Source organism: Vulpes vulpes, chromosome 2 (assembly GCF_048418805.1).
Source record: "Vulpes vulpes isolate BD-2025 chromosome 2, VulVul3, whole genome shotgun sequence".
NCBI lineage: Eukaryota > Metazoa > Chordata > Mammalia > Carnivora > Canidae > Vulpes > Vulpes vulpes.
The window spans coordinates 125,759,045-125,772,197 of record NC_132781.1 but is presented as its reverse complement, the minus strand read 5'-3'; the positions used below and the strand labels follow the sequence as shown (position 1 = coordinate 125,772,197).

The window sequence follows — 13,153 nt, the reverse complement described above, 5'->3', positions numbered from 1 at the left end:
CTGGGCATCTGCAAGCTATTTTTGGTACTTTTTAAAGTGTTGGGCTGCATAGGCTGACCAGAATGTCCTATCCATCCAAAACGGAACTGTTGCCGATTGGCTGAGGGAATGGTAGCAGCAGCTGCTTCAGGCTGAACCGTACTGCCATGGGCCTGGGGCAGTGGCACGGGCTCCCCCACGCTGGTCAGAAGCTGCCATCAGCGATGAGACCAATAGCCAGCGTGCCAGGCACGCTTGCCTTGTCCCAGGAATGGGCCAGTTGCCTTAAAGGATGAACTCAGAATCCTCACAACAGCCCTATGGGCCGGGTCCTATTACTGTTCCCATCTTACAGACAGGAAACTGAGGCTCTGGGAGGTGGTGTACAGTACATGAGGTCACCCATCTTCTCTGTGGCAGAACCAGAACTCAGACCCAGGCCATTTGAAAGAGCCTGAGCTCTAAATACCCTGCTTTGTTAATACAGTAAGGGAAACTCATTATTTCTTACTAAATAAATTCAACACAGTTGGTTAGCGTATTTGAACACGTAGATTCTACTTTTGAGTGGGATGGAAGAAATTGAGAAGAGGAGAAGTCTCTGCTGAGAAGCCTGGGAATTTTTTTTTTGGAAAGACTTTATGTATTTATTTTAGGGAGGGAGAGAAAGAGCACAAGTAGGGGGAGGGACAGAGGGAGAGGAGAAGGAGAATTTCAAGCAGACTCCCTGCTGAGGTGCAGAGCCTGATGCAGGGCTTGATCCCACAACCCTGAGATCATGGCCTGAGCTGAAATCAGGAGTCACCTGCTTAACTGACTGAGCCACCCAGGGGCCCCAGAAGTCTGGGAATGATTAGTGTAAGAAATGCCTGCTGGAACTGCCACCACTAACCATCCATTGCTGCAGGGAAGGATTGGATGTTTAATTACCTTTACTGGTTATTGTTTCCCTGTTGGTGCTGGGATGCTGTTTTGCCAGAGAATCTGTCTGGGAAGACTGGGGAGCAAAGGCTTCCATTGCATGCAGCCTTTGGGATAATCATGGGGAGAGGAGGGAAGCAACCAAGGAAGGCGAGGGCAAGACTGTGAGAAGCCAAGTGAAGTGCCACAGTGGGGACCTGGTGGATTGGGGGCGTCTAACTGCAGATCCTGTAGGCTTTTAAGCTCCGCGCTGTGCTACATTCTCAGTTTGCAGAGGCAGGGGAGTGGCACTCTGAGAGGCTCATGCTTCTCTTGACTCCTGTGACTTCTTTTTGCAGCTGGAAGCTGAGGCTGTGTTCCGTGCCATCACCATTGCAAGCCAAACCAACTGTCCGCTCTACGTCACGAAGGTCATGAGCAAGAGCGCGGCCGACCTGATCTCGCAAGCCAGGAAAAAAGGTGATTGGTGCTTCCAAGAGCTCAGTCCCAGCCATGTGGCTCCTCCCCTGCTCTGGCTGTCCTGTAGAAACGGTGCCAATTTTGCCTTGCTCTCTGGGAAGCCCTTCCTCCATGTTAGCCCAGGGGATCCTCTCAGTGTCCTGTGTGGATGGCAGGACCCTGGCATTTCTCCCACTTGGCAGGTTGATTAACTAGGCTCAGGAGGGTGAGTGGTTTGTCCAAGATGGCTCAGCTTCAGTCAGCTCTTAGAGGCATCTTTCTTCCTCCCTTTGATCCTTCATGGTCAGCTCACGTTATCTGAGCTTTATAAATGGACATACTAGTCAAAATGAAACTGGATGTAGAAGTCCAAGATCCAAGTCAAATGGATTTAAACAAACAAAAGTAAATTATTGCTTGAAGGTTTTTCAGGCAGAGCCAGATCAAGGGGTTCCAACAGTGATGTTGGGGCTCTATCATTCTTCATCCTTTCTTGTCTCTGCTTTCCTCTCTGTTGGCTTTATTTTCAGTGTGAACAATGATAAGAATGAATGCTGAGAGGCACCTGTTGTCCTCAGTAGTTGTTGAGGGGACTTGGTGAGGAAGTAGAGTACGTTGTTTCCAATGGCTCAAGCAGAAGTGCCCGGGAGGGCTCTGATTGCCTTGGCTTTGGGTCTTGGGCCTAACCCTGATCCAGTGTCTGCTCTGGGGTTTGTGTAATCGATCGGCCAGGGTTGAGGGCAGAGTGCAGGGGCAGGGTCTCCCTACCTGAGCCACACAAATTAGCCCAGGTAATTTTGAGAAGGGGGTTGAATGGGTCTCTGAAGCTTGTCTGGTGGCATGGCCTTCATGCCCTGGGGCTCTGTCACCACCGCCTTGTGACTTGTGCTACTTTCCTCCATTGCTGTTAACTTGGCCTTGTTTGCTCATCTGGTGTTGAGCGCAAGTTTACTCTCACTTCAGAGCTTTCTTTTCTGCTTTTAGTTCTTGTCTCCAGTGGCACACAAATGGGCTCACTTGTGATCAGAGTGTGGTTGAGAGCCTGGAGGTGTGGGGCCCTGTGTTTGGTTGGGAGAGAGGATTTATTAGCTCCCCCCCCCCCCCCCCCGCCCCACCGTGTGTCATGTTAGCACTAGGTGCCAGTAGCCATTCTGGTCATGGGGAGCCAAGATAAGGGACTCACCTACCAAACTCTGAGCTGGTCTGTAAAGCCCCACATGTGAATGGCTCAGGTGGCTAAAAATAGGCCCCCTGACTCTGATGGCTGAGTATTCAGCTGCCTGCCCTTCTGGCAAAGGGTACTCTTTTCTTCTGGGAGGGAGATCTTCCTAATTGTCTAGACAGACTTTGTAGCTCCCACATTCTCAGGGCATCTCCTGCCTTATGCTGCTCACAGTAAGCCTGCTGTTTTCTTTCTCTGCTTTTAAATGTCTCAACATGACATGGTGTGGTTGCTCTACTGGATGTGAGTCATCGGGCAAGAACCAGGAAAGCAGCCCAATCTTCCTTACCCATTCTTGGAGAAAAGCAAAAAGAAAAAAAAAAAAAAAAAAGGAAATGTATAGGGAACCCTCTCCCCCTCTCCCCAAGACCACCTGCCATACTTGCTCTCAGGCCTTTTGCTCATGGCTACAGCCTCCCTCAGAACCATTCTCAGGATAACTTGAGGGTCTCAAGGACACAGTGTTCCAGCTACATGCTGGGCCTTATTTTATTTTATTTATTTTAAAATCTTATTTATTCATGAGAGAGAGACACAGAGAGGCAGAGACATAGGGAGAGGGAGAAGCAGGCTCCCCACAGGGAGTCCTATGTGGGACTCTATCCCATGACCCTGGGATCACAACCTAAGCCAAAGGCACACGTTCAACCACTGAGCCACCCAGGGGCCTTGCTGGGTCTTATTTTAAACTCATGGAGAAAGATCCCCATCCTTCACCTTCTGGCTCATGATCGTTTGGCCAAAAGAGCTAGGATAGCTGTGTCTCCAAGGTGGCAGGGAGGCAGGGAGGGCTTGTTTCAGGGCCGAAGCACTGATTCCTGATATGGAGGACAGGAAACATCTCGGGACCTGTCATTCTCAGGGCAGGAGCGGGGAGTACTCAGAGCAGGGAGGCAATGTAGCAGGGCTCATTCTTCCCTCCTGAGCCGATGTCCAGTGTGTGCGCCACCAAGTGTCCTTGAGCAGCTCTGCATGACTGCTCAGAATTAATATTAGGGATCCACAGTTTAATGAGGACCAGCTGTATGCCCCACACTGGGATAAATACTTCAGACTTATTATTATGTAGAATTGGCAAAGAACCCCGAGAAATAGCCATTCTTATTCCCATTTTTCAGATGAGGAAATTGAAGCACAGTGTGTCAGGATCTCCCAGCTGGGACAGCTGGTATTCAAACCCAACTGTAATTACAATATTTATTATACTCTTCCCATCTAAAGACAGTCCAAAGGGAGAGTTATTCTACTTTTTTTAAAGAAAAATATTACTTATTTATTTGAGAGAGAGAGAGAGAGAGAGAGAGCATAAGCAGGGGGAAGAGGCAGAGGGAGAGGGAGAAGCAGACTCCCTGCTGAGTAGGGAGCCTGATGCAGGGGCTCCATCCCAGGACCCTGGGATCATGACCTGAGCTGAAGGCAGACGCTTAACCAACTGAGCCACCCTGGCGCCCCAGAGTTCTTCCACTTTTAAGATCATATTTCTCTTAATAGTGCCTGAGGGCTTGTCTTGACCTCCATTTCTCTTTGTGGTCCTACATGATTTAGTTGGGTAAATTGTTTTAGAGAGCCCTTGAAATTCTCATTAGGCTTGTGTGGATCCTTTTTCCTGTTATCCCAAAGAGCAGGGCTGTCCTGTAGGAATCATTGCCATTGATTCCTTCTTCAGCCCATGGCAGACATCACAAATCAATCTTGACTCTTGAAGTGAAACCGGAAACATATTTAGAGTTCTTTTGACAAAGAATTCCAGGCAACCAAAACCAATAGATTGGAGTTGAAGGAAGTCAAGACCTATTTATAATTTTGTCCATAGAGCTTTCCTCCTAATCTTTGACATTACGGGGAACTTGAATGTAGAAGATAGAGGACTGAAGCTGAGAAGTCCAGGACTTTATGAGGCATCCTTTGCCCAAGATTCTAGTGTAGAGAAACTTGGTACCAATCAACCTTCTGTGAGACAGCCTTCTTTTACTCTGTCCCTTCTTCTTTAAGAAATTCAGCTTAGATCAGTTTATTTCCTAGCATCCCTCCTCCCCACTGCTTGGTGTAAGTGTATAAACCCTAAATTCCAGACATGGGATCCAAGAAGTGAGCCTCATCTTTGATTTTTGGGTGCCTTTGAGCAGATCACTCCCTGCTTTAGGTTACTGAGTAACAAGCATGGTGGAAAGACCATGATGAGAGCCTTTTATCCAAGGGAAAGGACTTACTTAGTGGAACCAAAGCATGTCCTTGCAACAAGCAGGATCTAGTAGTTTCCAGTGATGGAACACAGGGGGCTTTGGGCCCCTACCCTGGGAAGGAGTGGCAGTAGCCTAGGAAATCACATTCACTGAGCATCTCCTGTGTGCCAGACACTTGGTGCCTATTCTTTTCATTTTCAGAATTCTGAGAAGCAGACGTGATTGTGTTTCATCTACTCCAGGACAGACCTAATCCACATTTTAATATTTAGTATTTCTGAAATGTCCATGAATCTTAGAATCCGTATACATTTTTTGGTTTTGCCTCAAATATCAATTTGTCGCAAAATTTAAGACTTAAAGCTGCATCTTATAACCAATGGCTTCTTGAGGACTAGGGGTACAACATTGTTGACATTTAGTAGATAGAAAGACAGAGGCTTAGAAAAGGCGGACACGTAGACGTGACCCCAGGCTTGCATGACTTCAGATCCACAGCCCTGGCGAGGGCTGGGGGCCATGATTATCTGAGCCAGGTCTGGAGCAGCACAGACATTATACAAATCTATTGTCTACTTCCTACCCTTGCAGGAAATGTGGTTTTTGGTGAGCCCATCACTGCCAGCCTCGGCACAGATGGAACCCATTACTGGAGCAAGAACTGGGCTAAGGCAGCTGCGTTTGTGACATCCCCACCTCTGAGCCCTGACCCGACCACTCCTGACTACATCAACTCCTTGCTGGCCAGGTTGGTGCAGGATGACGAGCAGCATGTGTCCCGTGGAAACATCGTGGGACCAGGGGGATGAGGACTAGAGCAGCCCACTCATCAGCTAGATTAGAGTCTGCAGTGAGGAGAACACATGGAAAACAATGGGCTCTTCCCCATTATATTTTACAAATCACTAACAGTAATGATATTAATAATGAGAGGAGCAGTTAATGCATATCATGTGCTAAGACTGGCGAGACTACACAGATGATCTCATTGATCCTCATGACAACTGGCAACTTTACAGGTTAAGCTACTGAGGGTCAGATCATTTGCCTAATTTTAAACAGGACCTAACTGAACTTAAAGGGAGACTCATTTGTGCCCTCCCCCTGAGGACATGTAGGGTCATCCCTATCCTTCATTTGGGTCCCTTTTATTTTGTTACACAGAGATGAGCTAACCCCCTCATTTTCCAGATGGGCTAACTGTAAGGCCCAGGGAGGGGAAGAGCTCACTTATGCTCAAGTATCTGGTAAGAAGTACAGAAAGGATCCTAAACTCAAGTCTTGGCATTCCGAATGCTGATGGTAGACACTCAGTGCTTGTCCCCGGCGGTGCCTCTAAGCCACCTCTCCAGTTTACATGGAGCTTTTTTTCTTTGCTAGTGGAGACCTGCAGCTCTCTGGGAGTGCCCACTGTACCTTCAGTACTGCTCAGAAGGCAATTGGGAAGGACAATTTCACAGCCATCCCCGAGGGCACCAACGGTGTGGAAGAGCGGATGTCTGTCATCTGGGACAAGGCTGTGGTAAGCATCAAGGTCATGGGACAGGGGCCAGGGCCAGATCAGAGCCTCCTGCCACTGCTTTTTGGTAGGTGAGCCCTCATACCTGCTGAGATGTTTCTGGAACCATGTGATTTAGGAATGTTACCTACAGAGGGATGAATCTTGACATTTTGAGGAGACTTCCTCCTCTAGACTGTTAAAACAACTAGGAGCCACACATACGGACCCTACATCTATCTGATGGCATGAATGATCTGTATTTAAGAGTGAATTAAATTATTTTTGGGGGGAGTATTATCACTTCTTTTGAAGGGGCTGGATATAACCCATTGAAATGGTAAGCAAGGGGTATATGCCTAAGAGACTGAAGTCAGCTTGCTCATCAAGGATGCCCTTCATTGAGTGTGTAGTCATCCAGGCTGTACAAAGGACTGTTGACCAGAGGTCTTCTGACAGTAAGCCTGGTTGTATTTTCCTTAATAACATGACCGAGGCTGACAAAAGAAATAGCCATGCCAATGAAGGCTGTCCCAAAGGTTTTAGTAAAAATAATAATTAACTCATTATTAAGTTGATCACTTCCTTTTATTTTTTTATTTTCTTATTTTTTTAAAAGATTTTATTTTTAAGTAATCTCTATACCCAACATGGGGCTCGAACTCACATCCTCAAGATCAGGAGTTGCATGCTCCACCGATTGAGCCAGCCAGGCACCCTCCTTCTCTTTTTATTTTAAAAACTCTAAAGACATTTATTTCTGAGCCGTATATATATATATATATATATATATATATATATATATATAGCATATGAATTAATGCCTCATTCATCTGCACAGAGTAAGCCACCAAATTTCCCTTCTCATCATGGTTCCCAGGAAGCCCAAAGTTAGATTTGAAACTAAATTCTTTTTTCCTTATCCAGCCTTTTTGTTTTGTAAAGAAGGAAAGTATAAATATTTTTCTCTTCTCTTACATACTTAGGTTTTGTTCTTTCCTAAACACTGTTGTGCATTTATGAATATATAAATATATATAGTTAACTTGGCACAATCTAGAATTGTTAAAAATAATATATATATATTTTAATTACCCACATGATACATTCTCATTAAAAGAGCACTTGGAAAGCATAGAAAAGCACACACAAGAAAGAAAACAAAAATCAGCCATAATTCCACAACCCAGGGTTAACCATTATTATTATTGGGTGAGGCTCTTCCATATTTATCTTGTGACCATGCAAATACAAACAGATATCTAAAAAATGGGCTCATAACCACATTTGTTTTTACTGGGAATTCTATAATTCTTTTTGGAATTAAGAGGGCAAAGAAGGAAGTATATACACAAACCAGAAAAAGGCACCCCCTCCAAGAGTGGTGACTGCTTTCTGAAGCCATGTGTTCCCCATCGTCCCTGGCTGCCGTGATGGCGCAGCCAGCCAGGTGGACAGCTTGTGGGTGGGGGTCCGTGTTCATCTCCTCAGACGCCGTCTGGGCGTTTCTGGCCCTGGTGGTCACGTTGCTCTGAGCTCAGATGTCCTGAGCTGAGTTTCTTTGGTATCCCAATAGGCCACTGGGAAAATGGATGAAAACCAGTTTGTGGCTGTGACAAGCACAAATGCCGCCAAGATCTTCAACCTCTATCCCCGCAAGGGGAGAATATCTGTGGGTTCTGACAGCGACCTGGTGATTTGGGACCCAGATGCGGTGAAGATCGTCTCAGCCAAGAGCCACCAGTCGGTAAGGCACTTGCTGGCGGGAGAAGAGTGGCATGGAGAAGGCGCGTGTGGAACTCTGTCGGGAGAGAGGTGTGGATGTGCGTCGCCCCAGGCCTGCTAGACCAGGATGGGTCGCTGTCACAGACCTCACCAAATTCTCAGTGATGTAATACCTCAGCAGGTTGTTTCTCACTCCTGGTCTCCCAGATGGGTCAGTGGGGGGCTACTCCCAGCAGGTACTCAGACACGGAGGTGCTGTGTCTACACAGGCTGAGGCCGGGGACCAGTTCATGGTCACTGGAGTAGCGACTCTTGAGAGCTTTCCTGAGAGAAGTGGTATATGGCACTTCCTCTCACACTGTATGGGCCCGAGCCTGTCCTGAGCTTGGCCTCCCCCCAGGAGGGCAGGGAGCCAGTGATGCCCCCTGTACCCAGAAGGAGAGAGAACATGAAAAAAATTGATGAACAGCCCAGACAACTTTCTCCTGAGGAGTTTTATGTGGAGGATAATAATTAACGCCCAGTGCCCAAGGGAAAAGGCTTAATCCGTGTTGGTAAAAAGAGTTTTGTTTTGTTTTTTTTAAAGATTTTATTCCTGAGAGACACAGAGAGGGGGAGAGACACAGGCAGAGGGAGAAGCAGGCTCCATGCAGGGAGCCTGATGCGGAACTCGATCCCGGGTCTCTAGGATCATGCCCTGGGCTGAAGGCAGGCTCTAAACTGTTCAGTCACCCAGGGATCCCCAAGAGTTCATATGTTAAAGCATTTATGTTTCAGGCAGAGTGCTTTTTGTTCACCGGATCTCCGTAACAGTCCGCCGCAGGTACGCACTGTTAGCTGCCGCATTTTATCACCAAGGAAATGGAGATGCAAGGAGATTCAGTAAATGGTGAAGTTAGGGTTTAAACCCACACAACTGGACTCTGAACTGATGTCCTTAACCTTGTGTAGTACTGCCTTGCGCTTGGTGAATAAATGAAGGCAGTAGAGAGACATCCCATTTTTGGAGAGGATGGCCTTTGTTTTATTTTATTCTTAAAGATTTTACTTATTTATTCATGAGAGACACACACAGAGAGGCAGAGACACAGGCAGAGGGAGATGCAGGCTCCGTGCAGGGAGCCCGAGGTAGGACTCGATCCCGGCACTCTGGGACCACGCCCTGAGCCAGAGACAGACGCTCACTCCCTGAGACACCCAGGTGCTCCACATCTCATCATTTAATTTGGGGCTCGTGGAGACCATCTCCCAGCACCCCAAGCTTCTCTGTGACACTGCCAGTGACAGAATGTGCTTCCAGACCAGGGCCTTACTGAGGATTGATGTTTCTCTTTGCTGGGAAGTCCGGTCTCTGCTTAGCCGCTTTCTCTCTCCCCTGGGACTTCTATTCCCCTAGAGCTACCGGGTGGCACTGGAAGCTTTTCCTGGCTTCCCTGGTACCTCGGCTGCAGCGAGGCCGGAGGCAGGGCCCCCCGCCCAGGAACACTGTTCCTCTCCGCCTCGTCCTCCGCCTGCACTCATGGCTTTGCCCCTCTCCATCTCTAGGCTGCGGAGTATAACATCTTTGAGGGACTGGAGCTGCGCGGGGCCCCTCTGGTGGTCATCTGCCAGGGCAAGATCATGCTGGAGGATGGCAACCTGCACGTGACCCAGGGGGCAGGCCGCTTCATCCCCTGCAGCCCGTTCTCTGACTATGTCTACAAGCGCATTAAAGCCCGGAGGAAGGTGAGAAGCTGGCGGGACCTCAGGTGGGGGAAGGGGCTTGTGTCCCATCGGGCCCAGGGACGGTACCCACGAGGTCAGGAGGGGACCGTGTGCCCCCGACCCTCCCGAAGACATGCCCTGCAGAGACCTCTTCCCAGGGGACAACTGCACAGATTTGATGTCCTATAGCAAGGGGTTTCTGAACCTTTTTTGGCCCAAGAAACCTTTTTGTTAAATGACTTTCATCCATTTTTATGGTACTTTTAATTGAAATAATTTAAAATTTTAATAATTCCAGATAGTCTATGTTTTTTAAAAAAGAATCCCTCTTGGAGGAAGGCACGCAGTGAGAGTCAGCCGCCCGCACCTGCCCCTCGGGGTCTCCTCTCTTCTGTCCAGCATTGCTCCCGAGGGCAAGTGTTCATGACTCTTCTGGCTAGTTCTGTGGTTCGCATAAAATCTTGTTTCTGCCCCCGATTTCATAGACAGACAGGTAGAAAGACAGATACACAGACATATATCTGTGTGTGTCTACTTAAGGATCTCCCCGCATGTCCCATGTGGAGTGGCTCTCCTTGACATCTGGCGAGGCCCACAGCTCTGTTTCCTCAGCGCCGCTGCGACCCCCACACCGATCGCAGGGTCGCCTTCCTGTAAGGGCTGGGGACCCCCAGAGCAGGGTTAGACCGGCCCTGGGATGGGGTGCAATTTGACCCCCCAGTCCCGACCTGGTCGGTTGGAAGGCACGCGGTCCCCCGTGCACATGGGACGGGCCGGCACCCCGCCGCCAGGAGAGTGAGTCCTCAGTCGTGCTGCTGGCGTGGTGGGAGCGCGTGGGAGCGCGGTGGGAGCGCGGTGGGAGCGCAGTGGGGGCGCTGGGCCACTGCGGTGGCCATTAGAGGGAGGCTCAGAGGAACTCCATACCCGCTCCCGGCACCCCAGGGTGTCTTTGGAGGCACCTGGCTGCTCTGTGCGTGAGAGCTGCTGCTTCCTGCTGCTGCAGGCCTCCCTCCCCAAGGCCGCAGGCCAGGTCCGATCTGCTCCCGGCCCCCTCCCGGGATGAGGCGCAGCGTCTCTTGGCCGTGCATGCATTTCCAGAGGCATCTGTCATTTAGTCTGAATGTCCCTGCAACCCGCACTGTTTATTTTATGACAGCGTTTCCTCCCTCTCTATTAGCGATGGTTTAAGGTTAGCCAGTGTGGTGGGAAATCCCACGCCCCAGGTTTGGCCTGATAGAGAAGAGAATGGAACCCAAACCTCTCGTGTACATCAGCTCTGTGTTCCTGTTGAGGTGACTTAAGATAACGTACCCAAAGGAATGTTGATCTAGAGTTACTGGCCAAGGGCTTTCTCTCTTTTTAAAGATTTTATTTCTTTCCTCATGAGAGACACAGAGAGAGAGGCAGAGACACAAGCAGAGGGAGAAGCAGGCCCCCTGTGGGGAGCCCGATGTATGACTCGATCCTGGCACCCCGGGATCATGCCCTGAGCTGAAGGCAGATGCTCAACCACTGAGCCTCCCAGCGCCCCCTGGCCAAGGTTTTTGGGGACCATGGAGAGGGACGTGGTCCCGCCTAGATCATCAGCATCTGCGAACACTTGGAACATGTCGAGCTTCACCTCTGTGCTTGCACCTGAGTCACCCACAGAGGAGAGGGGAGGCTCCGTGCAGACAGGCTGGGAGTCTTGCCATGAGCTACCCTGTCCCCCTGACGCCCCCAAGCAGCCTGTGATGGGATGTGGGCAAGGCAGGTGCTGGTTGCACCGCTGCCCTGTGCCGTCTGCCCTGCGCCGTCTGCCGAGAGCCACTCGGGGGAGCCACCATGTTTCGTATGACCCTGAGCCACCCCCACCCCTCCACCCGCTCCTGGCAGGGGGTGGGCCAACCGGCCCCACAGGCCCATGAGGGCTCACGGCCACAGCGTGAGGCCAGGGGCCGGACTGCAGGACGCCATCCAGCTTTGCCAGCTCTGCTCTGTGCCAAGGAGCGGGCCTGGAGCCCCCATGGGATGTCACCCCCAGCACTGCGACCTTGTCCCAAACCGCTGCCCTTCCTGTGTCCTCTGCTCCGGGCCAGCCGGCGGTCCTTCTATCTGTCCCGTTTCCCCCACCTGCTTCCTCTGCTGGGGACACTGCTTCCGCCACCACCCCTGCCCCTGTCCTTGACTTTGCAGCCTCTCCTCCTCCTTCCTCAATGTCCCCCCACAACAGGTCCCTTTGCTCCTGAAGAGCGAAGCTCACCTATTTAGAGAGGTCCTCGCCAACCTCTGTACCGTCGCTCTGTCTCCACACTCTCTATTTTCTCCTTCTCCTTCCCTTAGGGCACCCTACTGTTTGTCTTATTTCCTGGCTCCCACTGCATCCTGGATTCCCCGACTTAGCTAGAAGGGACCTTACGCGTTGACAGACTCTGGGGTGACCCCTTTCTCTGTTGCAGATGGCAGACCTGCACGCGGTCCCCAGGGGCCTGTACGACGGGCCCGTGTTTGACCTGACCACCACACCCAAAGGGGGCACCCCCGCGGGCTCCACCCGGGGCTCCCCCACGCGGCCCAACCCGCCTGTGAGGAACCTCCATCAGTCGGGATTCAGCCTGTCTGGTGAGTGGGCGAAGCACCAGGTGCCCTTCTGTGAGAAGGGCCTGGTGGAGGGGTGAGGGGGGTGCGGGGGAGGGAGGGGGTAGGTGGGGAGGAGCCGGGAGTGCTCCGAGCTGGCTGGCCACCTGGGAACGAGCCCCCCCCCCCCCCCCCCCCCCCCCCCGCCCCCAACACCTTCTGGAAGGTGGTGACTGGGGTCAGCAGGAAACGTTGCCGACTCAAAAAGGAGTCCCGTTGAGAAAGCAAGATAAGTTTCGAAGAGGTTAAAGATCAGGTTTTGGTTTTTTTTTTTCTTTAAGATTTTATTTATTTGAGAAAGAGAGAGAGAGAGAGAGAGCGCACAAGCAGAGGGAGAAGGAGAAGCAGGATCCCCGCTGAGCAGGGAGCCCAGGGCGGGACTGGATCCCAAGACCCCAGCCAAAGGCAGATGCTCAACCAACCGGCAGAGCCACAGGTGCCCCAAAGATCAGGCTTAAATGATGACCATTTCTGCTTAGAGGTCACACCTGGTGGGGTGGGGTGCAATGACTCCCATGATGAATTGGTGGTGATTCTCCGTGGGCGACTGTGGGAGCTGTGCGTGGTGTTGTGCACCTCTGTTGGAGCCGCTGTTGAGTAAATGCTCCACTGTGCTAGCCTGGTTGATGCTTTAAGAACTAATATTCATAGAAAACAATTGTCTAGTTGCCCCATAGCCTGTAGTCTTATGATGGGGAAAAGTAACTGTAGGTTTGCATTTCTGTGGTCCTCGGTTTTTTTTTTTTTTTTTTTTTCTCTGCTGGAGATAGGCGTTCAGGAGGATGGATATGAAACACCTAGAATGTTTGATAGACTGGAATGGAAATTTCTCGGGAGATGAGGCCAGGAGGGTGCCTGCCGTCTGAC

At 50.4% G+C, this 13,153-nt stretch overlaps 1 protein-coding gene across 4 annotated transcripts in view; it reads left to right on the top strand.

The window, feature by feature from the left end:
• DPYSL3 (dihydropyrimidinase like 3) overlaps positions 1–13,153 on the top strand; it is a 120,677-nt gene that overhangs the window by 104,150 nt on the left and 3,374 nt on the right. For all 4 annotated transcript variants that reach the window (XM_072749929.1, XM_072749926.1, XM_072749928.1 and 1 more), the window contains exons 8-13: positions 1,239–1,359; positions 5,335–5,491; positions 6,124–6,265; positions 7,818–7,988; positions 9,512–9,691; positions 12,109–12,271. In XM_072749929.1, coding sequence (XP_072606030.1) covers positions 1,239–1,359; positions 5,335–5,491; positions 6,124–6,265; positions 7,818–7,988; positions 9,512–9,691; positions 12,109–12,271 — 934 coding nt within the window. The remainder of the gene's footprint in view (positions 1–1,238; positions 1,360–5,334; positions 5,492–6,123; positions 6,266–7,817; positions 7,989–9,511; positions 9,692–12,108; positions 12,272–13,153) is intronic.